At 35.1% G+C, this 25,398-nt stretch overlaps 3 protein-coding genes across 6 annotated transcripts in view; 1 reads left to right on the top strand and 2 right to left on the bottom strand.

Moving 5' to 3' along the window:
• Positions 1–25,398, bottom strand: part of PPA2 (inorganic pyrophosphatase 2) — a 1,020,900-nt gene that overhangs the window by 737,509 nt on the left and 257,993 nt on the right. The window lies entirely within an intron of this gene.
• Positions 1–25,398, top strand: part of AIMP1 (aminoacyl tRNA synthetase complex interacting multifunctional protein 1) — a 524,679-nt gene that overhangs the window by 343,539 nt on the left and 155,742 nt on the right. The gene's annotated exons all lie outside the window — the stretch shown is intronic.
• Positions 1–25,398, bottom strand: part of TBCK (TBC1 domain containing kinase) — a 235,564-nt gene that overhangs the window by 83,839 nt on the left and 126,327 nt on the right. For all 4 annotated transcript variants that reach the window (XM_050791478.1, XM_050791477.1, XM_050791480.1 and 1 more), the window contains one exon: positions 21,971–22,146. In XM_050791478.1, the coding sequence (XP_050647435.1) occupies positions 21,971–22,146 (176 nt within the window). The remainder of the gene's footprint in view (positions 1–21,970; positions 22,147–25,398) is intronic.

The raw sequence follows: 25,398 nt of genomic DNA, 5'->3' as shown, positions 1-25,398 counted from the left end.
GAGACCATCCTGGCTAACATGGTGAAACCTCGTCTCTACTAAAAAGACAAACATTAGCTGGGAGTGGTGGCGTGAGCCTGTAGTCCCAGGTACTCATGAGGCTGAGGCAGGAGAATCTCTTGAACCTGGGAGGCGGAGGTTCCCGTGAGCCAAGATCGTGCCACTGCACTCCAGCCTGGTGAGAGAGCAAGACTCCATCTCAAAAACAACAACAACAAAAACCCAAAACAGAACAAAACAAAAAACTTGTTCATATTTTTAAGTTTTCAGGAGAAAGAACATTTCAATTTGTGGTGCTTTCCATGTTGTATAACAACTGTGTTTATACTCATGTTCATGATCACACATATTCATGTATTAACAGCATGTAATTACAACAAGCATACCTCGGAGATATGGAGGGTTCAGTTCTAGACCACGACAAAAAAGTGAATATTGCAATAAAATGAGTGACTTAATGTTTTTGATTTCCCAGTGCATATAGCATATAAAAGTTTACACTATAATCTATTAAGTGTGCAAAAACATCATCTAGAAGAAAATAATGTGCATCTTCTCTTGAGAAGTGTCTGCTCATGTCCTTTGCCCACTTTTTAATGGGGTTGTTTTTCTCTTGTAAATTTGTTTAAGTTCCTTATAGACATGAACAGATATTTTTCAAAACAAGACATATATGTAGCCAACAAGCATATGAAGAAAATCTTAATATCACTGATCATTAGAGAAATGCAAATCAAAACCACAATGAGATACCATCTCACACCAGTCAGAATGGCGATTACTAAAAAGTCAAAAAAACAGATGCTGCCAAGGCTGCAGAGAAAAGGGAACACTTACACACTGTTTGTGGGGATATAAATGAGTCCAACCATTGTGGAAAGCAATATGGTGATTCCTCAAAGAGCTAACAGCAGAACTCCCATTCAACCCAGCCACCCCATTACTGAATATACACCCAGAGGAATATAAATCACTCTACCATAAAGACACATGCATGCAAATGTTCACTGCAGCACTGTTCATAATAGCAAAGACCTGGAATCAGCCTAAGTGCCCATCAATGACAGACTGGATAAAGAAAATGTAGTACATATACATGGAATACATATAAATACACATGGAATACTACACAGGCACAAAAAAGAATGTGATCATGTCTTTTATGGGAGCATGGATGGAGATGAAGGCTATTATCCTCAGCAAACTAATGCAGAAACAGAAAACCAAATACTGCATGTTCTCTTATAAGTGGGAGCTAAATGATAAGAACATATGAACACAAAGAGGGAAACAGACACTGGGGTCTACTTGATGGGGGAGGGTGGGAAGAGAGAGAAGAATAAAAAAGATAACTATTGGGTACTGAGCTTAATACCTGGGTGATGTAATAATATGTATAAACTCCCATGACACGTGTAACAAATCTTCACATGTATCCCCGAACCTAAAATAACAGTTAAAAAATATTTTATTGCTAAAATATGCTGACAGTCATCTAAGCTCCCAGCAACTCATAATCTTTTTGCTGGTGGAGAGTCTTGCCTCAATGTTGATGACTTTTAACCAAAGTAACAGCTGCTGAAGGCTGAGGTGGCTGTGGCTATGGCAGCTTCTTAAAATAAGACAACAATGAAATTTGCTGCATCAATGGACTCTTCCTTTCACAAAAGATTTTTCTGTAGCATGCAATGCCATTTGATAGCATTTCATCCACAACAGAACTTCTCTCCATATGCACTCCTCTCAAACCTTGCTGTTGCTTTATCAAATAAGTTTACATAATATTCTAAATGCACTGTTATCATTCCAACAATGCTCACAGCATCTTCACCAGGAGTAGAAGCTTGTTTTGCTTATTCATAAGAAGCAACTCCTCATCCGTTCAAGTTTTACCATGAGATTACAGCTACTCAGTCACATCTCACATTCCACTTCTAATTCTAGTTCTCTATTTCTACCACATCTGCAATTACTACCTCAGTGAAGTCTTGAACTCCTTAAAGTTATCAATGAGGGTTGGAATCAACTTCTTACAAACTCTTTTGCATACTGATGTTGTGATCTTCCATGAATCACAAATGTTCTGAAAGGCATTTAGAATGGTGGATCCTTTCCAGGGGATTTCAATTTATTATTATTATTTTTTTGATTTGTCTTTATCTGCTTTTGGTATCAGGGTAATATTGGCCCTGAAGAATAAGTTTGGAAATATTTCCTCCTCTATTTTTCAGAATAGTCTGAAAAGAATTGGTACACATTCTCTTTAAATGTTTGATAGAATTAAGATGTGAGGCCATTGGGTCCTGTCATTCTTTGCAGGTAGAATTTTTATCATAGCTTCACTCTCATTACTTGTTCTTGATCTATTCAGATTTTGGACTTCATCATGGTTCAATCTTGGTAGATTGTATGTATCTAGGCATTTGTTCACCTCTTCTAGATTTTCCAATTTATTGGCATATAGTTGCTCGCAGCAGCTGCTAATCCTCTGAATTTCTGCAGTATCAGTAGTAATGTCTCCTTTGTAATCTCTATTTGTATCTTCTCGTTTTTTGGTTAGTCTGGCTAAATGTTTGTTAATTTTGTTTAACTTTTCAAAAAACCAACTCTTTGTTTCATTAATCTTCTGTATCGTTTTCTTCATTTCAAATTAATTTATTTTTGCTCTGCTCCTTATTCTTTTCTTCTAGTAATTTTGGGTTTGGTTTGCTCATTTTACTTTTTTTTTTTTTTTTTTTCACTTTAGAGACCTTGGGGAAAGCACAGTTGTTTAGTAGAAAGGAAATTAATATGGGCATTAATTTCTTGCTACTAATAATTTTAAAACACAATTCTCTGTATAATCAGTGATAAGAATGTTTTATTTTATTTCATTTTTTTTTTTTTTTTTTTCAGACGGAATCTCGCTCTGTCGCCCAGGCCTGAGTGCAGTGGCGCGATTTTGGCTCACTGGAACCTCCGCCACTAGGGTTCAAGCGATTCTTGTGCCTCAGCCTCCCGAGTAGCTGGGATCACAGGTGCTCGCCGCCATGCCCAGCTAATTTTTGTATATATATGTATTTTCTTAAGTACAGATGGGGTTTCACCATGTTGCCCAAGCTGGTCTTAAACTCCTGACCTCAGGTGATCCACCTGCCTCGGCCACCCAAAGTGCCGGGATTACAGGCAGGAGCCTCCGCATCTGGCCTTTAAGAATGTTTTAAAACATGACATGAATGGCCAATACTGAAAACATAGCAAACCTCTTCACTTAAAGACAAATTATTGAGACGGGAAATCCTAGTGAAGCACTAAGGTTTGCATTTAATCTAACTTGTGCTGATCATTTTACAATAGAATTGTATCTTTGAATATATTTTACTTTCTCAGCTTTTGTATTTCTTTTTTTTTTCACATACTTATTTTATTATTATTATTATACTTTAAGTTCTAGGGTACATGTGCATAACGTGCAGGTTTGTTACATATGTATACTTGTGCCATGTTGGTGTGCTGCACCCATCAACTCGTCATTTTACTAATTCTTTAAGATGCATCATTAGGTTATTTGATGTTTTTCTTCTTTTTTGATGTAGGCACTTATAGCTATTATGTTCCCTCAGTACTGTTTTTGCTGTACTTCATAGGTTTTATGTTGTGTCATCATTATAATTCATTTCCAAATAATTTTCAATTTCCTTCTTGATTTCTTCATTGACCTACTGGTCATTGAGGAGCATGATGTTTAGTTTCCATGTGTTTGCATAAATTTCTCTTATAATTGATTTGTAGTTTTATTCCATGTGGTGAGAGAAGATGCTTGATATTATTTCAATTTTCTGAATGTTTTAAGACTTGTTTTGTCTTAAAGATATAGTCTATCTCTGGATAGATAACATATGGTCTCCCTCAGAATAATTCATGTGATGAGGAAATTAATATGTATTCTGTGGCTGTTGAATGAAATGATCTGTAAATTTGGTCAATTTTGTCTATAATGCAGGTTAAGTTCAGTGTTTCTTTGATGATTTTCTGTCTGGAAGATGTATCCAGTGCTGAAACAAGACGGTTGAAGTCTCCAGGTTTTATTGTATGGGTTCCATCTCTCTAGCGCTAATAACTTGGGTACTCCAGTACCGAGTGCATATATGTTTACAGTGCTTATATATCCCCTTGCTGAACTGACCCATTTACCATCATATAATGACCTTCTTTGTCTTTTCTTAGAGTTTTTTTTTTTAAATTCTATTTTGTCTGATGTAAATATAGCTACTCCAGCTCTTTTTTGGTTTCCATTGGCATGCAATACCTTTTTCCATCCCCTTATTCTTAGTCAACATATGTCTTTATAGGTGAAGTGTGTTTCTTGTAGGTAACAAACAGATCATTAGGTCTTGCTTTTTTAACCCATTCAGCCATTCTAAAATCTTTTCATTAAGGAGTTTATTCCATTTACTTTCGATATTATTGATAATAACTTACCCCTGCCATTTTGTTATTTGATTTTTGGTTGTTTTGAGATATTCTCTTCCTTCTTTCCTTCCTTCCTGTCTTCCTTTTAGTGAAGGTGATTTTCTATGGTGATATAATTTAATTTCTTGCTTTTTATTTTTTTATGGATCTGTTGTGTGTTTTTTGATTTGAGGTTACCATGAGGCTTTCAAATAATATCTTATAATCCATTATTTTAAGCTGATAATATTAACACTATTTGCATAAAACAAATGAACAAGCAAAAAGAAAATTAAAACTCTACACTTAGTTCCCCTACTTTTTAGGTTTTTGTTTTTCCTGTTTATATCTTAAAGTACTGTCAGTGTCTTGAAATGTTGTAGTTATTATCTGACATGATTTGGATGTGTCTCCACCCAAATCTCATGTCAAATTGTAATTCTCAATATTGGAGGTGGGGCCTGATGGTAGGTAATTGGATCATGGGAGAGGTTTCTCATGGCTTAACATCACCCTCCTTGGTGTTATCATTGTAACAGTGAGTTCTTGTGTAAAGTGTGTAGCATCTCCCCTCTCTCTCTCATTCCTGCTCCTGCCATGTAAGATGCCTGCTACCACTTTGCCTTCTGCCATGAGAAAAATTACCCTGAGGCCTCCCCAAAGGCAGGCAGATGCTGCCTTGCTTCCTGTACAGTGGAACTGTGAGTCAATTAAATTTCTTTGCTTTATAAATTACCCAGTCTCAGGTATTTTGTTATAGTTATAGCAGTTTGAGAATGGGCAAATACATTATTTGTGATTGGGTCATCATTTTGTCTTTCTAGTTAGTATAAGAGTAGTTTACACATCAGAGTCACAGTGTGATAATATTCTGTGTTTTTCTGCGTACTATTACCAGTGAGTTTGTTTTTTTAACCAAAAAACAGATAATCTTCTATTACTCATTAAAAATCTTTTCTTTCTTTTTGAAGTACTGCCTTTAGCACTTGTAGGACAGGTCTGGTATTGATGAAAACCCTCTTTTTGTTTGGGAACTTTTATTTCTCATTCATGTTTTAATGACATTTTTGGAGGATACACTCTCTAGGGTAAAATTTTTTTTTTTTCCTTCAACACTTTAAATATGTCATGTCACTTTCTCATGATCTGTAAGGTTTCCACTGAAAAGTCTGCTGCCAGACACATAAGAGTTCCATTGTATATTATTTGTTTGTTTTATCCTGCTTTTAGGATCCTTGCTTTATCTTTGACCTTTCAGAGTTTATTAAATGCCTTGAGGTAGTCTTCTTTCAATTAAATGTGCTAGATGTTCTATAACCTTCTTGTACTTGAATACTGATATCTTTCTCCAGGTTTGGGAAGTTCTCTGTAATAATTATCACTCATTAATATCCATTTTATTCAAAGGGATAATAACTTTCTATCCCTATCTGTGTTTCCTTCTCCTCTTTAAGTCCAATAACTCTTAGATTTGACCTTTTGAAGCTATTTCCTAGATCCTATAGCTATGCCTCATTATTTTTTATTCTTTTTTCCTTTGTCTCCTCTGACTGTATATTTTCAAATAGCCTGTCTTCAAGCTCACTAACTCCTTCTGCTTGATCCATTCTATTAAAGGACTGTGATGCATTCTTCAGTATGCCAATTGTACTTTTTCAAGTATAGAATTTCTGCTTGTTTCTCTTTAATTATTTCAATCTCTTTATGAAATTTATCTGGTAGAATTCTGAATTCCTTCTCTGCATCATCTTGAATTTCTTTGAGTTTCCTAAAACAGCTAGTTTGAATTTCAAGTCTGAAAGGTCACATATCTCCGTTTCTCCAGGATTAGTCCCAGGTGGCTTATTTAGTTCATTAAGTGAGGTCATGCTTTCCTGGATGGTCGTAATATGTGTGGATGTTCATCTGTGTCTGGATATTGAAGAGTTAGGTATTTATAGTCTTCACAGTCTGGGCTAATTTGATTCTGTACTTCCTGGAAGGCTTTTCAGGTACTCAGAAGACTTGAGTGTTGTGATCTAAGCTATATCTGTATTAGTGGATACCCCAAATCCAGTAACACTATTGTTCTTGCAGACTTGTAGAGGTACTGCATTGATGGTCTTGGATAAGATCCAGAATTCTCTGCAGAGAGTGTTGTTCTTTTCCCTTACTTTCTCCTAAAAAAAATAGAGCCTCTTTCTCTCTATTCTGAGCCACCTGGAGCTTGGGGTGGGGTGACACAAGCACCTTTGTGGCCACCACCACTGGTACTGCATTGAATCAGACTGAAAGCCAGCATAGCACTGGGTTTCACCCAAGGCCTGCTGTCATAACTACTATCTGGCTACTGCCTGTGTTCACTCAAGGTCCTGGGACTGTACAATCATTAGGTGGTAAAGTCAGCCAGGATTTTTCCTTCCCTTCAGGGCACAAGTTCCTCCAGGCAGGTCCAGAGGTGCCATCTGCGAGCCAGGGACTTGAGTCAAAAACCTTAGAAGTGTGCCTAGTGTTCTACTGTACTGTGGCTAACCTGGCACTCAAATCATGAGACACAGTATTTCCCACTCTTCCCTCCCCTTTCCATAGGCAGAGGGGCCTCACCCCATGACCACCACCACAAACCCGTGGAGAGTACTGCTGGGCTACTGCTGATGTCCTCTTAAGGCTCAAGAGCTCTTCATTGAGCTTGTGGTGAATGCTGTCTGGCCTGGGACTCACTCTTCAGTGTAGTTTCCTTTTGGCCCATGGCAGGTCCAGAAATGCTGTCCAAGAGCCAAGTCCTGGAACTGGGGGCCACAAGAACCTGCTTGGTGCTCTACTGCCCTGTGGCTGAGTTGGTACTTAAGGTATAAGACAAAGCTCCCCTTACTTTTCCCTCTGATTTTCTCAATCATAAGGAATCTCTCCCCATAGCCACCATAGCTAGTAAGGTGCTGAGTTTCACCTGAAGCCAGCAAGTCTCAGAGTGGCATATTAGCTGGATATTGCTACTGGTTATTCAGGGCCCAAGGGCACTTTATTCAGTAGTTGATGGGTCCTGCTAGAACTGAGTCTTTCCCTTCAAGGCAGCAGGTTCCCTTCTGGCCCAGGCTGTGTCTAGAAATGTCTAGGAGCTGGGTCCTGGAAAGGGGGCTTCATAACTCTGACTGGTATTCTATCCTTATGTGGATGAACTGGTTTCCAAGATGTAAGGCAGAGACCTCTTTATTCTCCCTCCTCTCCTTAAGCGGAAGGAAGGTGTCTATTTTGGAGCCCCATGTGCTGTGCAGCCTGGGTTTGGAGTAGGGGTGGTGCAAGCACTCTCTTAGCCACTCTGGCTGTGTCTCAACAGATTATGTGCCTCCTTAGTCCACTCACCTTAATCTCAGTAAGCACTAGGACTCCCCTAGGAGTTGCAGTCCCTGTGGCCTAGACTGCCTTTGAAGTTTATTTAGAGCCCCAGAGCACTTTAGCCCAGGGTGATAAGGCTTGCCAGAACTGAAGTTTGGACCACTGGGATGGGCAATTCCCCTCTGACTAGAGTTGGTTTAAATATCTCCTCTATGGGTGGGCATTAGCTAAGTGCAGCCTGGTTTTGCATTCTGCTGTAACAGGGTACCACTGAGTTCAATGCAATGTCACAATTCCTGCTGGGGGGTGGGCGAGGGGTGGCATTGGTGATTCAAGACTATTTCTACCCTCCTCAGTGCCTTTTTCAGTGACATGAAGTTAAAACCAGGTACTGTGGGTGCTCATCTAGTTTTTGGTTCTTATGAAGGTGCTTTCTGTGCAGAAGGCATGCTTGGTGAAGGCTTCAATTTGGCCATCTTACTTTGCCCCCTCCCTATCATTTTATTTAAGAATCTATGATACAGTTCTTGATCTTTAGGAATTTATGTTAAAAAGGAAAATGAAGGCAGACATAGAGGCCTTACAGCAGAAGTATGTATAGGGCATTTCTAAAACTGAGTGAAATCTAATTTCTGTGCTACAGCACAGAAAAATTAGAGGGAACAATACTGACAGAAAATCGTGGTAAGGTTGTCAAGGGAAATATTATATTGGGACTTTTAGACCATGTTAGAAGTTTGAATTTTATTGTCAGGATAATCATAAGAGTCTTGGTAAACATTTTGATTAAAAAAGATTATGGTAGCTGAAGTCTAAAAAATGGATTAAATATAAATAAGAATGGATGCAGAGAGACCAGTCAGAAAATTCGCAAATCAATAAACATAATCCAGCATATAAACAGAACCAAAGACAAGAACCACATGATTATTGTAGAAAAAACAGGCCGGGCGTGGTGGCTTATGCCTGTAATCCCAGCACTTTGGAAGTTCTGGCTAGGGCAATCAGAGGAAAGAAATCAAGGGTATTCAGTTAGGAAAAGAAGAAGTCAAATTGTCCCTGAGGTGGATTGTATATTTAGAAAACCCCATTGGAAAATCTCCTTAAGCTGATAAGCAACTTCAGCAAAGTCACAAAATTAATGTGAAAAATCACAAGCATTCTTATACACCAGTAACAGACAAACAGAGAGTTAAAATACGACAAGGGATGTAAAGGACCTCTTCAAGGAGAACTACAAACCACTGCTCAGTGAAATCAAAGAGGACACAAACAAATGCCTGGCCAACATTGTGAAACCCGCTTCTACTAAAAATTTAAAATTAGTCAGGTATGGTAGCACATGCCTGTAATCATGGTGAACATGAGTAAAATATTGTCAGCAGAATTGGAGAGAAGTATACAGATTAATAAACAAAAGTTTCTGATTGATTAAATTTGGAAGATAAGGCAGGAGTCAAAAATGAAGTCACTAACCTAGAAGAAGTAGATAAGTTCCTAGAAACACAAAGCTTACCAAGACTAAAATCATAGAGATAGAAAATCTAACTAGATCTAGTACTAACAGGGAAATTGAATCAGTAATAAAAAATCTCCTAAGAAAGAAAAGTCCTGGACCTAATGGCTTAATTGGTAAATTCTACCAAACATCTAAAGAACACAAATCCTTCTCAAACTTTTCTAAAAAGCTGAAGAGGATAGAATACTTCCTAACTGATTGTATAAGGCCAGCATTACCCTGATTCCAAAGCCATACAAAGACACTACAGAAATAAAAAATCTCCTAAGAAGAAAAGTCCTGGACCTAATGGCTTAATTGGTAAATTCTACCAAAACATCTAAAGAACACAAATCCTTCTCAACTTTTCTAAAAAGCTGAAGAGGATAGAATACTTCCTAACTGATTGTATAAGGCCAGCATTACCCTGATTCCAAAGCCATACAAAGACACTACAGAAAGGGAATACTAAAGACAAATGTCCCTTATGAATATGGAAACAACAATCTTCAACAAAATAGTAGCAAACCAAATTCAAAAGCATATTAAAATTATATAGCATGATCAATTGGGATTCATTCCTAGAATGCAAGGATGTTTAATCACAGGAAAATCAATCCATATGATACATTACATTAACAGAATGGAGAGAGAGAGAAAAAAAACACACACACATTATCATCTAGACTGATGCCAAAAAAAGACAAAATCAAACACCCTTTTGTGATAAAAACACTTAATAACTAGGAATAGAAGGAAAGTTCCTCAACACAATAAAAATCATATATGAAAAACCCACAGCAAACATGCTCAATGGTGAAAGGCTGAGAGCTTTTCCTCTGACATAATGAATAAACAAGGATGTCTGCTTTTGGGATGTATTTTCAACACAGTACTGGAAGTCGTAGCTGGAGAAATTAGGCAAGAAAAAGAAAAGCCATCCATTGAAAAGTAAGAAGTAAATGATCTGTTTGCAGATGATATGATCTTATATATAAAAAATACCTTAAAGATTAGTTCTAACACTGTTAGAACTAATAATGGAGTTCAACAAAGTAGCAGGATAGAGAAAATAACAGATAAAAAATCATTTGTATTCTATATACTAACAATGAACAATCAGAAAAGGAATTAATGAAGACAATTTGATTTATAGTAGCATCAAAAAGAATAAAATACTTAGGAATTAACCAGGGAAGTGAAAGACTTGTGCAACAAAAACAACAAAAGAATGCTGCAAGAAATTTAGAAAGACATGAATAAATGAAAACACAAGCCACGTTCATGGATTGAAAGATATAATACTGTTAAGATATCAATACTACTCAAAGCCACCTACAGATTCAATACATCCTTATCAAAACACTAATGATGTTTTTAGTAGAAATAGAAAAATCTATTCCAAAATTCATATGGAATCTCAAGAGACTCAAAATAGACAAAACAATCTTGAAAAAAAAAAAAAAAAAAAAAAAAGAACAAAGCCAGAAGACTCAGACTTCCTGATTTCAAAGCTTATTTCAAAACTACTGTAATGAAAACAGGATGATACTGGCATAAAGGCAGACAGACATATAGACCAATAGACTAGAGCCAAAAATAAACCCTCTTATAAATGGTCAAATAAGTTCTGAGAAGGGTGGCTAAGACTATTCAGTGGGGTAAAGGACAGACTTGTTAGCAGATGTTTCTGGAAAAACTGTATATCCCCATGCAAAAGAATGAAGATGAATCCTCACCTAATAACATGTACAAAAATTAAATCAAAATCAATAAGACTTAAATGTATGGCCCAAAACTGTAAGACTCTTAGAAGAAAACATAGGGCAAAAGCTTCATGATACTGGAGTTGGCACTTGATTTCTAGGAGATGACACCAAAGCCCTAGGTAACACAGAAAAAAATAGTCAAATTGAACTTTGTGAAATAAAATATTTTGTGCATCAAAAGACACTGAACAGAGTAAAGCGGCAACCCACAGAATGAAACAAAATATTTGCAAATCATATATTTAATATGAGAATAATATCGAGAATATATAGAGAACTCCTAAAACTCAACAAAAAAAGAAACAACTCAAGGGCATTTCTCCAGAGAAGATATACAAATGGCTAAGAAGTACATGAAAAGATGCTCACTATCACTAATCATTAGGGAAATATAAATCAAAACTACAATGAGATTCCACTTAACATTTATTATTTAAAAAAAAAAAGAAGAAAGAAAAAAAATCAAAACAGAAAAGTGCTGGCAAGTTTCAGAAGAAACTGAAACCAACCCTTGCACACTGTTGGTAAAAATGTAAACTGATATAGCTGCTGTAGAAAACAGTATGGCAGTTCCTCAAAACAGTAAGATCCTGAAATTCCACTTTTGGATATATGCCAAAAAGAACTGAAACCAGAATCTTGAAGAGATATTTATACACCCATGTTCATAGCAGCATTGTTTACAATTGCTAAAATGTGGGAGCAACTCAAGTGTCCACTGATGAATGAATGGATAAACAAAATATGGTATACATACACAATGGATATTACTTAGCCTTAAGAAGAAAAAAAAATTCTGACCAAAACTATATGATTCCAACTCTGTGAGGTACTTAGAGTAGTCAAAACCATAGAGATAGAAGTAGAATTGTGGTTGTGGAGAGGAGGGGAGAATAAGAAATTACTATGGGATGGGTTGAGAGGTGCAGTTTTACAAGATGAAAAGAGTTATGCAGATAGATGGTGGTGATGGTTGCACATTACGAATGTATTTAATATCAATGAACTGTACACTTAAAATGGTTAAGGTGGCAAATTTTATGTTATGTGCATTTTTATCACAATAAAAAATTAGGCAAGATCCCTACAAACACACATAAATGCATATATATTTAACTTAAAAGGGTTTGCACATATTCAGAAATCTATATAAACTATACTAGAGCAATCAGTATTAGAATTCATGGAGAACAAGCTAAAAACACAAAGGCTCAGGGTCTATCCTTTAAACAAAGAGTGGCCTCATTTTTTCTTAGCTTTCCTGGAGAGGCTAATATACAGCAACATTCGCAAACCACTGTTTTATAAATGATTTTGCGGACAGACCAAGGAGTGAGGGTCAGGGCAGAAAGAAAGAAGTAAAAGGAAATAGGAGAAAGTGTCTGACCCAGTCCAATAATTGTAATGTGTTGTAAACTGAGGAGACATTATTAACTTAGCTATTTGCATTTGAGGTATACAAATAATAGTATTAGTACCACAATAACATTTCTGTACCAAGGAATGGTTTGCAGCTTGTTAACCAGAATTAGGTGTTTGTGTGTGTGTGTGTGTGTGTGTGTGTGTGTGTCTGTGTGTGTGTGCATAAGACTTTCAAGACATTGCTAAGCAAAAAAAGAGAGAAGAGAAGAGAAGTTTAGGCTGGAGCTAAAAACTGTAAGACATGGTAACTGTAAGATGCAAATATGAAGCATGAAACAATACAAATGCTATGATTCCATTTATTTAAAAGTTAGATTACATGTTTCCATCCCAGCCACTCCCAAATCTCATGTCCTCACATTTCAAACCACAGTCACACTTTTCTACAGTCCCCCAAAGCCTTATTTCAGGATTAACTCAAAAGTCCACAGTCCAAAGTCTCATCCAAGACAAGGCAAGTCCCTTCTACCTATGAGACTGTAAAGTCAAAAGCAAGTTAGTTACCTCCTAGACACAATGGGGGTATAGGCAATAGAAAAATATACACATTTCAAATGGGAGAAATTGGCCCAAACAAACAGGCTACAGGCCTCATACAAGTCTGAAATTCAGTGGGGTAGCCAAATCTTAAAGCTCCAAAGTGATCTCTCTTGACTTCATGTCACACATCCAGGTCATGATGATGCAAGAGGTGGGCACCCACAGCCTTGGGCAGCTCTACCCCTGTGGTTTTGCAAGATACAGCCCCACTTTCCATTGCTTTCATAGGATGGTGTTGACTGTCTGCAGCTTTTCCAGATGCATAGTGCAAGCTGTTGGTGGATCTACCATTCTGAGGTCTGGAGGACAGTGGCCCTCTTCTCACTGCTCCACTAGGCAGTGCACCAGGGACTCTGTGTGGGAGTTCTGACCCAACATTTCCCTTCTGCACTGGCCTATCAGAGGTTCTCCATTAGGGCTCTACCCCTCCAGCAAACTTCTGCCTGGATATCCAGGCATTTCCATACATCCTCTGAAATGTAGGTGGAGGTTCTCAAACCTCAATTCTTGACTTCTATGCGACAGGCCAAACACCATATGGGACACTGCAAGACTTAGGGTTTGCACCCTTTGAAGAAAGGGTCCGAGCTGTGCCTTGGCCCCTTTTAGCCACAGCCAAAGCTGAAGTCACTGGGATACAGGGGACCATGTTCTGACACTGCACAGAGTAGCAGCAGCCTAGGAAACCATTTTTTCTGTCCTACGCCTCCAGGCCTATGATGGGAGACCTGCTGTGAAGGTCTCTGACATGCCCTGGAAACATTTTCCCCATTGTTTTGGTGATTACCATTTGGCTCCTCATTACTTATGCAAATGTCTGCAGTTGGCTTGAATTTCTCCTCAGGAAATGGGTTTTTCTTTTCTTCACATCATCAGGTTGCAAATTTTCCAAACTTTTATGGTCTGCTTCCTCTTGGACACTTTGCCACTTGGAAATTTGTTCTGCCAGATACCATAAATCATCTCTCTCAAGTTCAAAGTTTCACATATTTCTAGGGCAGGGGCAAAATGCTGCCAGTCTCTTTGCTAAAGCATAGCAAGCGTGACCTTTACTCCAGTTCCCAAAAAGTTCCTCATCTCCATCTGAGACCATCTCAGCCTGGACTTCATTGTCCATATCACTATCAGCATTTTGGTCAAAGCCATTCAACAAGTCTCTAGGGAGTTCCAAGCTTTCCCACATCTGCCTGTCTTCTGAGGATTCCAAGTCTCTAGGAAGCTCCACATTTTCCCACATTTTCATGTTTATTCTGAGCCCTTGAAACTGTTCCAACCTCTGCCTGTTACCCAGCTCCAAAATCACTTCCACATTTTCGGTATCCTTACAGCAGCACCCAACTAACTCTACCAGTACCAATTTAATATATTAGTTTGTTCTCATACTGTAATAAAGACATACCCCAAACTGGGTAATTTATAAAGGAAAGACGTTTCACAGTTCAGCATGGCTTGGCAGGTTTCAGGAAACTTACAATCATGGTAGAATGGAAAGCAAACATGTCCTTCTTTACATGGTGGCAAGAAAGAGAATGAGAGCCAAGCAAAGGGGGAAGTCCATCAGAAAACCATCAGCTCTTATGAGAACTCATTCACTATTACGAAAACAGTATGGGGGAAACTGCCCCTATTATTCAATTACTCTACCTGGTCCTGCCCTTGACACATGGGAATTACTACAATTCAAAATCAGACTTTGGATGGGAACACAGTCAAACCATATCAATTTCTGTCTAGGAATTTGTTTGCTTTCTCCTTCTTTACACTTGGAATATAGAAAGAAAAAAATCATATTTTAATCCAGTAAATCAAGGTCTTTCGATATCCTATCCCCAAATCTAACTATCCCTTATTTTCTTATGTATTGGATTGAATCTTATGGATTGGATTATTATTATTATTATTATTTGCTTATTTTTTGGGCCAATGGTAGAATAAGATTATACATTACTACGGAAAAACAAATTTCAAAAGATATTATTTTCTATAAAATGTCTTCTACTTAACTTCCAGAGGACTGATACACTTTACCCTTATATGTAGTTGCCAGGGTTTGTAGTCTTAATCTTTCACTGAAATTGTGCCTATCATAATGGCTCCAAAATTGCTTATAGAACATTAGATAATGGCAGAAGAATGGAACCAGTAAAAAGAATGGATGCAAAGCTAATCTTTTTGTTTTCAATGCATCTATTGCTCTAAATAATTTCAGCAGTGTTTAGTTCTCCTTTAGGTTAACATTTTACTCTCAATATGTTAGCAAAAAAAGGATACATAATTGTACTCTTCCTTGTCCTTACTGTAAAAATATTTCTTCTTATTTAAGAGTAGGTATATAGATGATTGCATGAGTATATATTAATATATTTTCTAGAGAAATAGAGAAAAATTTAAAAATGCTTGAAAAGCCAAGTGTACAGTAGGATATGATATATATTAATATATACATTTCAATAAATAAGAGTGAAAAACATATTTACAGTACTGATATAATGGCAATTTATAAGTTAACTTGTATTAAGTAAGGTTTCTGAATCTCTTTACATCTAAAATAGGGATAAAACATCTCAGAGATTTGTTTAGGGGCAGATAAAATAACGTACCTGGGTACCTGAAAATCATAAAGCACTGTGGTGTTATTTTTAAACTGTTCAAAATCTAAAAAGTAGTGTTGTTATTATTGAGATTAAACTTTGTAGACTGACATTTATATTTGAATTTTGGAAACTATTTGAACCAAAAGTATAAAAATGTGCTTTAAATAAGATTTTATCTACAGTAAACTCATGTTTAATCTACACTGAAAGCATACCTTATAAACTGAAGGTAATACAATAAATGCTATCATTTTTATGGTAATAGTATATACAAGCAGTTAGCATCATGTGAATAAAAAAATTATTTAATAAAATCTTGGGTTAGTATATGTATTCATAATGAAGTATTAAAAAGAACTTAATAATTATTGCTTATTTACATATTGCATGTAAGTTATACCAGTCGTAAATATGTGATTAAAATTTAAAAAAGAAATACATTTAAAAAAATCAAAGATTAACTAGAGTTTTTTCCAAAATACACTCCGTTCAAAAACATTCATTCTATTAACCAAGATTACATATCTTTACTTATTATTTCCTTCAATTAATAAACTTCAGTCAGAATTCTCAAGCAGTTTTAGCTACTTAAGAGAAAACTGATGGGAAAGACTTTGGCACTAGATGAAATAATTCTTTTGGCAATTCTTTAGTTTAGGGATGAAAATAGTATTAAGACTAAGAAGTAAAGGTCAAAGTGAAATTTTAAACTGAATTTACTGAGGTAAAACTGCCAGAAAGATTCCTTCTTTGAAAACCCAGCCTCCCTAATCCTTACTCTCCGCACTGTTTTTATAGTGGTTTTTAAATGTAAAGTGATAGTAATGAGGTAACATAGCTGAGGAAAAACAGAATACTAGAACATCATGTCCTTTGTACAGATCATTTAAATATAGAAGACTGTTACAAAGTTCTTGGGCAGACTGCAAAGTAAAAAAAATTAACTGTTAATTACTAAACATGTAATAATGGTTTTTTACTCTTTTGGAGTGCTTATTATGCACTAGACACTGAATTAGGAGCTTTATGTAGATCATTCTTAAAATAACCCTGCCAGGGTGGTATTATTTTAAGTATGTTCACAATTACAAATAGGGAAGTAGAGAGGTTACGCGAATTATTCAAGATTATACAATGAAAAAGGAACAGGGTTGAAATTAGAAACCAAGTCCATCTAACAGCAAAGCTCATGCTTTCTCTATTATAAAACTCTGATTCAGGGAATAAATACAATAGATGCACGCAGAAATAAAAGTATAATTGATTTTTCTTCTGATATCCACTTTTAAACTTCCATTCTACTAGTAACAGAGTACAATTTATTTCAATTTATAAAAGCCGCTTTTAAAATTTGTTTTTGACTCAGACATAAGAATATATAATATGAACCTGAATTCTGATGATCCTAATTTTAATAAATGTTCTTTTTACAGTATGCATACATTATTTTTGTACCTGTTTTCTATTATACTAACACATTTTAACTTTCAAGTAAACAATACTAGGATGGAAAATATAGACAACATTTCAGATAAAAGAGAACACAAATTAAAAGTATTTTATGTATAGAATTCTACAAACATAAAAAATTAAAATAGGTATTTTTAGAAAAAATTTTGAGAAAATAAACATGTTAAGTAAATAGAAATACTTTTCAAACAACATGAACTTATAGAAGTGCTTTTTCAGACAAGTTTCCTCAATTTATATAAAAGAGATAATTCCTTTTATAGAAAATGATTAAATAGCAGACAAAAGGAGAAATAAATAAAATTAAAAAAATAATTTCAACTTTTATTTTAGATTCAGGGGTACATGTGCAGGTTTGTCACAAGGGTATATTGTGTGATGCTGAGGTTTAGGGTGACTCCTGTCAGCCAGGTAGTGAGCACAGTACCCAATAGGTAATATGATCTTAAGACCAAAGCCTGACAAGGACAAAAAGGAAAAGAAAATTATAGACCTTTCTAATCTATAAACATAGGTGCATAAATTTTTTTTAAAAACTAGCAAATCAAATATAGCCAGTATGTCTTTTTGGTAGTGACCAAGTAGACTTTATCTCAGAAATGTAATGACCATTAAATATAAGAAATTGTAATAATGTAAGACATTATCACAATAAAAGATGAAATAATCCCAAATTAATACAAAATAAGTATTTGATAAAATTTAACATTCATGATAAACACTCAGAAATACAAAAAAGATGGGACAATAATTGTCTCAATAAAGAGTATAAAAAACATCAAACTTAATGATTAAATTAGAAGCATTTTCATTAAATTCAGGAACAAGTAAGTCTACCTACTCTTAAACTAGAAGTTCTGTCCAAAGCAATAGACAATAAACAATTGGAAACATAATAACTGGAAAGAAAGAGATAAATTTATTCTCATATATAGGGTGTATGTGTGTGTATATATATATAAAACTATATATATAGAACTGTATGTATATGTGTATGTGTATATATATACAGTTGATTGAATTAGCTACAAACTATTAGACTTAGAGAATAAATACCAATATACTTAGAGACTAAACAAAACACCTTTAATTAATAAATAGGTCAAAATATTAACTAAATGGAAATGAAAACACAATATCAAAATTTTTGGAATGCAGCAAAAACAATGCTCAGAGGAAAATGTATAGCTTTGAATGTATATATTAGAAATAAGGGAAGTTCTAAAATCATCTAAGCTTCCACCTTAGGAAACTAGAAAAAGAATAGCAAATTAAAAAGAAAAATAAAAATCAGAGCAGAAATCAATGAAACTGAAAACAGTAAATCAAAGAGATCAATGACACCAAAAGCTGGCTCCTTGCAAAGATGAATAAAATCAATAAGCCTTTAACCAGCTAAGAAAAAAAGAGAGATTATTCAAATTACAAACAGCAGAAATGAAAGAGGAGATCTCAGTACAGATTCCATAGACAATAAAATGATAACAAAGGAATACTATGAACCACTCTATGCCCATCAATTTGATAGCCTTGATAAAATGGCTTGAAAGACACAATATGACAAAATTTACATGAGAAGAATTAGATAATCTGAATAGGCCTGCATCTATTAAAGAAATTCAATCAATAATTAAGAACATTTCCAAACAGAAAGTATCAGATCCAGATGGATTCACTGGTGAATTCTACTGAAGACTGAAGGAAGAAATTATGCCAACTATCTACAATTTCTTTGAGAAGACAGAAGCAAAATGAGTATGTCCTAACTCATTCTATGAGGCCAGTATTACCCTAAATACTAAAACTACACAAAGACATTACAAGAAAACAATATCTCTCATGAACATAGATACCAAAATCCTCAACAAAATATTATCAAAGTCAAATCCAACGATGTATAAAATAAATTATATACCATGAACAAGTGGAATTTATCCCAGGCATGCAAGGCTGTTTTAACATATGAAAATTAATTAATGTAATTCATTGCACCAACAAGCTGAAGAAGAAAATTCACATGATCATATAAATAGATACAGGAAACGCATTCTACAAAATCCAACATGCATTCATGATAAAAATCTCTCAGCAAATTGGGAATAAAAGAGAACTTACTCAACTTGTAAAAAACATCTACAAAAATCTACAGCTCACACAATAATTTCTGGGGAGACCTTAGAAAATTTCCTGCTAAGACCAGGTACAAGGCAAGGATGTCCTCTCACCATTTATTTTTAACATTATATTAGATGTCATATCTAACGCAATAACACAAGCAAAGAAAATAAGAGGTGTACTAATTGACAAGGAAGAAATTAAACTATCCATTTTTCAAATAATGTGATCATATATGTAGAAAATCTGAAGGAACTGAGCAAAAAACTGGAGCTAATATAAGTAACTACAGCAAAGTAGCAGGACGCGAAGTTAATACAAAAAGGTCAAACGCTTTCCTGTATACCTGCAATGTACAAACGGAATTTGAAATAAAAAATAGCATTTACAACAGCATTCCTCAAAATCAAATACTTAGATATAAGTCTAACAAAATATATATAAAATCTAAATGAGAAAAACTATAAAAATCTGATGAAAGAAATCCAACAACTAGATAAATGAAAAAATATTCCATTTCCTGGATAGGAAGACTCAATAAACGTTGAATATCTCTAGTCTCAAAATCCATAATCCAAAATGTTCCAAAATCAGAAACATTCTGAATACCAAGATGACAGTCAAAGGAAATGCTCATTGGAACATTATGGATTTTGTATTTTTGGATTAGGAATGCTCAATCAGTAAGTATAATGCAAATATTCCAAAATCAAAACAAATAAAATGGGACCAAAAGCACTTTTGGTCCCAAGCATCTTTGAAAAGAGATAATCAACCTGTATTGTCAAGAGTTCTTCCCAAACTGATACATAGATTCAATGTAATCCCAATCAAAATAGCAGCAAGTTATTTTGTAGGTATCAACAAACTAATTTTAAAGTTTATTTGGAAACAAAGACTCAGAATAACCAACAACACAGTATCAAAAAAAAAAAAAAAAAAAAAAAAAAAAAAAAAAAAAAAAAAATAACCAACACAGTATTAAAAAGGAACAGAGTTGGAGGACTGACACTTCTGAGCTTCAAGACAAATTATAAATCAAAACAGCGTAGTACTGGCAAAAGAACAGACAAATAGATCAATGAAAAAGAATAGAGAGCTCAGAAATCAACCCACATAAATAAAAGCAACTCATATGTGAAAGGAACAAAGGCAATAAAATGGAGAAGTCAGTCTTCTTAACAAATGTTTTTCTGTTACAAAGAGGATACAATTCAAAATTTGAAACAAAGAAACTATTAAATAAGTTTGTATTCAGAATTGCTGAATTTCAGAGTTTCAAGCTATCTTACAGGTCATCTAGAACAGTGGTCCCCAACTGTTTTGGCACCAGGGACTGTTTTCATGGAAGACAATTTTTCCATGGACCCAGGGTGTGGCACACGGTTTTGGGATGATTCAGGCATATTACATTTATTGTGCACCTTATTTCTATTATTATTACATTGTAATATATACTGAAATAATTACATGACTCTTCATAATATAGAATCAGTGGGAGCCCTGAGCTTGTTTCTCTGCTACTTGATGGTCACATCTGGGGGTGATGGGAGATAGTGACAGATCATCAGGCATTATATTCTCATAAGGAACGTGCAACCTAGATCCCTCGCATGTGCAGTTCACAAGAGGATTTCTGCTCCTATGAGACTGTAATGCTGCTGCTAATCTGACAGGAAGCGGCACTCAGGAGGTAATGCGAGTAATGGAGAGTGGCCGTAAATACAGATAAACCTTTGCTGGCTTGCCTGCCACTCATCTCCTGCTGTGTGGCCTGGTTCCTGTGACCGGTACCAGTCTGTGGCCTGGGGGTTGGGTATCCCTGATCTAGAACAACATTTATCATTTACTGACAAATGAGTTCTCCCACTAAAATTTATTACATGGTAATATCTTCAGCTGAATATTTCTAGTATTTGAGAACTTACTTTCTTCCAGGCAGGCAGAAGAAAACTACTACTTTTGGAAAACTATAATGCAAATACTTATTCATAAGTGTGGGTTCTTATTCTTTTCTCTCTCAGGATATTTTAGAAATGTCTTATAATCTTTCATACGTATAATCATTTAGCTGTTTCCCTCTCTATCATCTATATATCTAGAGGCAGAGATTATAATTATTGAAATTGCTCTGTACTGAATCATAAGCAGGGTCATGTTTATAAGTGACCTTAATATAATTTGATTGGGATGGAAATACGTGCAAATGAATGCACTCATATATTTGGGGACATAAATAAAATCATAGAAAGTGCCATATCTGAAAAGCAATACATACATACTGACTGAAATTCAATTTCATGGAAATAATTATGATACTATGATAATATCAGAATATTTGAAATGTATGAATTATTATAACTGAAAGCTTTGTTGACCATATTTATAAACTGTGTTTAATAATAATGATAATGTTGAAACACCTACATGGGCATAGTTTTAAAAATGCTGTTTCTTCTGTCAACTAAGAATAAGTTCCTGCTCTATTAACAACTCTTTTTCTATTTTTTTAATTCTTTCTTTGCTTCTGTAATCTCTCACTATATAACCAACTGATAGATAAACAGATATGACAAATGCATACAAAAAAAGCAAAACTTGCTACCTGGAGGAATACATGAAAACAATCTTCTTAACTCTATAACCAAACAGATATAATGGTTTTCTGGAATATTTCTATGAATCTAATCACATGTTAGAAAATAGCTACATTAAAAGGACATAAATGATACCATTAAGAGCAATAATGCTACTAGGGTATATTAATTTTAACATCCATCTCCTTTTAGACTTTGCAAACTAAATCCGCAAATACATACCAGATCTGTCTTTGGAGGATCTGGACACTCAGCAGAGAAATAAGGTGCCGAACTTCTGACTCCACTGCTGTCAGAAGTTGGCTTTGGAGGTTGAGCATGCTGTCTGTAAGTAGCACTTTTAGGAGTCCAACAAAACAGGTTGATAGATTCTCTCACACAGCGTTCAATGTCAATTTCTAGATAGAAATGTTTTAAAAAAGCACATGTATAGAATTTAGATTGCTCTTTTAAAGTAACACACAGCATCTCTCCTAAGTGAATATATCTAAATATGGCTACGATAAGTTATTAGAAAAAATATCAGTAAAGAAACAATGTAGATATTAATCAGCATATTTATGACTGGATTGATGGAAATATTGGATTGATGGAAATGATGGTATAATTTGCTTACATATATTTGTAAATGTATCTACTTATGTTTTCATGTGTGTCTTTTACTTGGAATTATCTACATATACATACATATATATGTTTGTATATTTCAGAGTATCATTTAAATGCCACAGAATATAACATATCTCCTTATTTAAAAATCTGCCAAATTTATTTTGAATTAATGTTTCCACTTTTCCAATGTAAAATGAAAGTTGTGGGGGGAGAGTACAATTTGGGAACAGGTAGACAAAAGATATAGAAGATGTTGATTAGTGATTCAGAATGCATTCTAGTAAAGTGAACTGACAGTTTTACTGCCATTAAATAAGATATAAAATAATTAGAAAAAAATTTTCAGAATCTCAATTCAGCATTTCTCTTTTTTTTTTTTTTTTTTTTCCCTGTTTTTGAGATAGTCTTGTTCTGTCTCCCAGGCTGGAGTGCAGTGGCGCAATCATGGCTCACTGCAACCTTGGCCTCCCAGGTTCAAGAAATTCTCATGCCTCAGCCTCCCTAGGAGCTGGAATTACAGGCCTGTGCCGCAACGCTTGGCTAATTTTTTGTATTTTTAGTAGACATGGGGTTTCGCCATGTTGCCCAGGCTGTTCTTGAATTCCTGACCTCAGGCAATTCACCTGCCTTTGCCTCCCAAAGTTTTAGGATTACAGGCATCATCCACTGTGCCCAACCAGCATTTCTCCATTCTTTAATAATTTCTTGAGTTAAATGAAGAAAGGTTTTAAAGTTTCATCAAGTAAGGTTTAAATGCACTTGATTAAAAGATAAAATAGAAACACTTTCATATTAGATTTCCTTTTGTTTCTCATGTTTGAAATTTAAGCATCTTTAATGCAGAGGTAATATACATAGAAAGGTTACTACAACTCTGTATCATTTGGTTTTTGATGAGACTGTATCTCCTTAGGAGGCCAACAGTCCTGATGAGAAGTTAGCCAGTCCTCTATGGTGAAAGTGGAGAGATCACAGAAAGGCAGGAGAAATTCAAGAAGTTGACTGTGATAAAGGAATTTAGCATTGACGAGTTTTTATCTTTCCATATTTCTAAAAGTAGCAAATGGCATATATCGTCATTTCCTCTGTAAAAGTCCAAGTGTCAGCTCAGGCAGGCAGTGGAGAAAAATATATCACATGTCACAAAGTGGTAAGTTCTTTTTTTCTCCCCTCTTTTTGAAATGAAGGGCTTACAAGGGGAAAAGGAAATAGGCATTAACTAAATTCTGTGGATAGTGCATGAGTAATCATTTAGAGTTATCTGCTGTGGTAAGGTGGAGAAATCTGGAAGAGGGGAAAAGAAGATAACACTGATCATCTATTATGTGACAGGTATTGTACACTTTCACTTAATCCATTTAATTCTTACAATGATTATTAAAGACAGGTATTGTTATTATTCTTCCCATCCTCTATTTCTGCTAAAGATAAAGAAACTAAGACAAAAGGAAGTTAAGTGATTTGTTAAGCATGTTACTAAGGGTAGAAGTCTGAAGTTACTATTAGGTTATAAGGCATCTTTTGTTACTTCCTAACTAACTTAAATTTGGAATATGATCAGAGAGTCTGATAAGACCAGTTACTCAATTAGGCATTCCTTAGTGATGTTTGCCAACTTCACAGCTCATTACTTCCATGGCTACAAAAAGAGGTCAGATTTCATCACCTCACATGTTATTCCTAATATAAAAACTATAAAACAGGGTGATACAAGCTTTGAGACATGGGCCTGTTTATTTGGGCAATGGATAATATAGTGAAGCTCTATAACAATAGCAACTTGTTATTTCACAAAGAAAATACAAACACAAACTAGAAGAAAAATCAGTTTAAGACAGGTTCCTCTAGCCTGCTTAAGAAGAAAGAGATTGAGCAATTTATTTTACAAAACTTTCCATTCAAGTAGTTAAGATAAAAATTTGGCAGCCAATGAGGGAAAACACTCAACCATCTGAAGTCTGTCTACTTAACACAGGTTAATTTCCAAAGGAAAGGGTTTCAGTCCATAGATTTTGTATTTGCAGGGCTCAAATCAATTTGACACATCTGTCATCAGTAAAAGTTTGAAGTTGAGTCAGTGATCTAGAGCAAAGGGGGTAGTGCAGTCCTTAAATCACTGGCATTGGAAAAGTCATTTGTATCTGCTTCCAAGACATCCCATCAACACCATAGAAGGTTTACAATGAATCTTGATGATGTACTGGCATCCATCCTGATTCTACCCTGATTGTTAGTTCTGACAGATATCTCATTTTCCATTCACTTGACTCATGTCACCTCTCATCTTAAAATCCTTCCAAAGCACATTATCATAATCAAAATATAATGCAAAAGTACTTTGTGAACTGTACATTAAAATGCACAATTACTCCTACAAAGTAATCTCTCATTACATGGCACTACTGTTTTTTAACCTTGCATTATAATTATTGAGACAGTGCATTGTGAATAAAACATGGATTATGGTTTCCCAGGTTTGAATCACAGTTCCATGAGATATTTTGCAATTCTGGGTAAAATAACTTCTCTAAACCTATTAATTGCTTCATTGGCACCCATTATTATCAGATCTTTCAGAAATACTGAACTATTTTCAATATGATAAAACACAACCATTTGGGCAAGGATAGATGGAAAAGACAGCTTTCCTGAGCCTACTCTTCTCTCACTTTAATGGCTATGAATTGCTTCTGAAATTTACTGAATAGCTATTGTCCTGGAACTTCTCTTTATCATTATCCAATTCTCTTAGGCTTTCCCCTATATTTGATTCCTAACTTTTTGGGTAAGACATTATTTACCACTCTTTCATATTTACTTCTCATTTTGATGAAACACATTATCCAGCAGTTACAAAGAAAGAGTACACAGGAGGTAAGCTACTTAAAAACCTTCAAAGAATATAATTAATCTGCCCTTGACTGATAGTTTGACCAAGTAGAGCATTCTAGGGTTGAATTTTTTCCTTCAGGGTTATTAAAGGTAGAGCTCCAATGTCTTCTGCTGAGAAGTGTGATAAAATTCTGATTTAAGATTAT

Source organism: Macaca thibetana, chromosome 5 (assembly GCF_024542745.1).
Source record: "Macaca thibetana thibetana isolate TM-01 chromosome 5, ASM2454274v1, whole genome shotgun sequence".
NCBI classification, from domain to species: domain Eukaryota; kingdom Metazoa; phylum Chordata; class Mammalia; order Primates; family Cercopithecidae; genus Macaca; species Macaca thibetana.
This window is presented reverse-complemented; position numbering and strand designations above follow the sequence as displayed.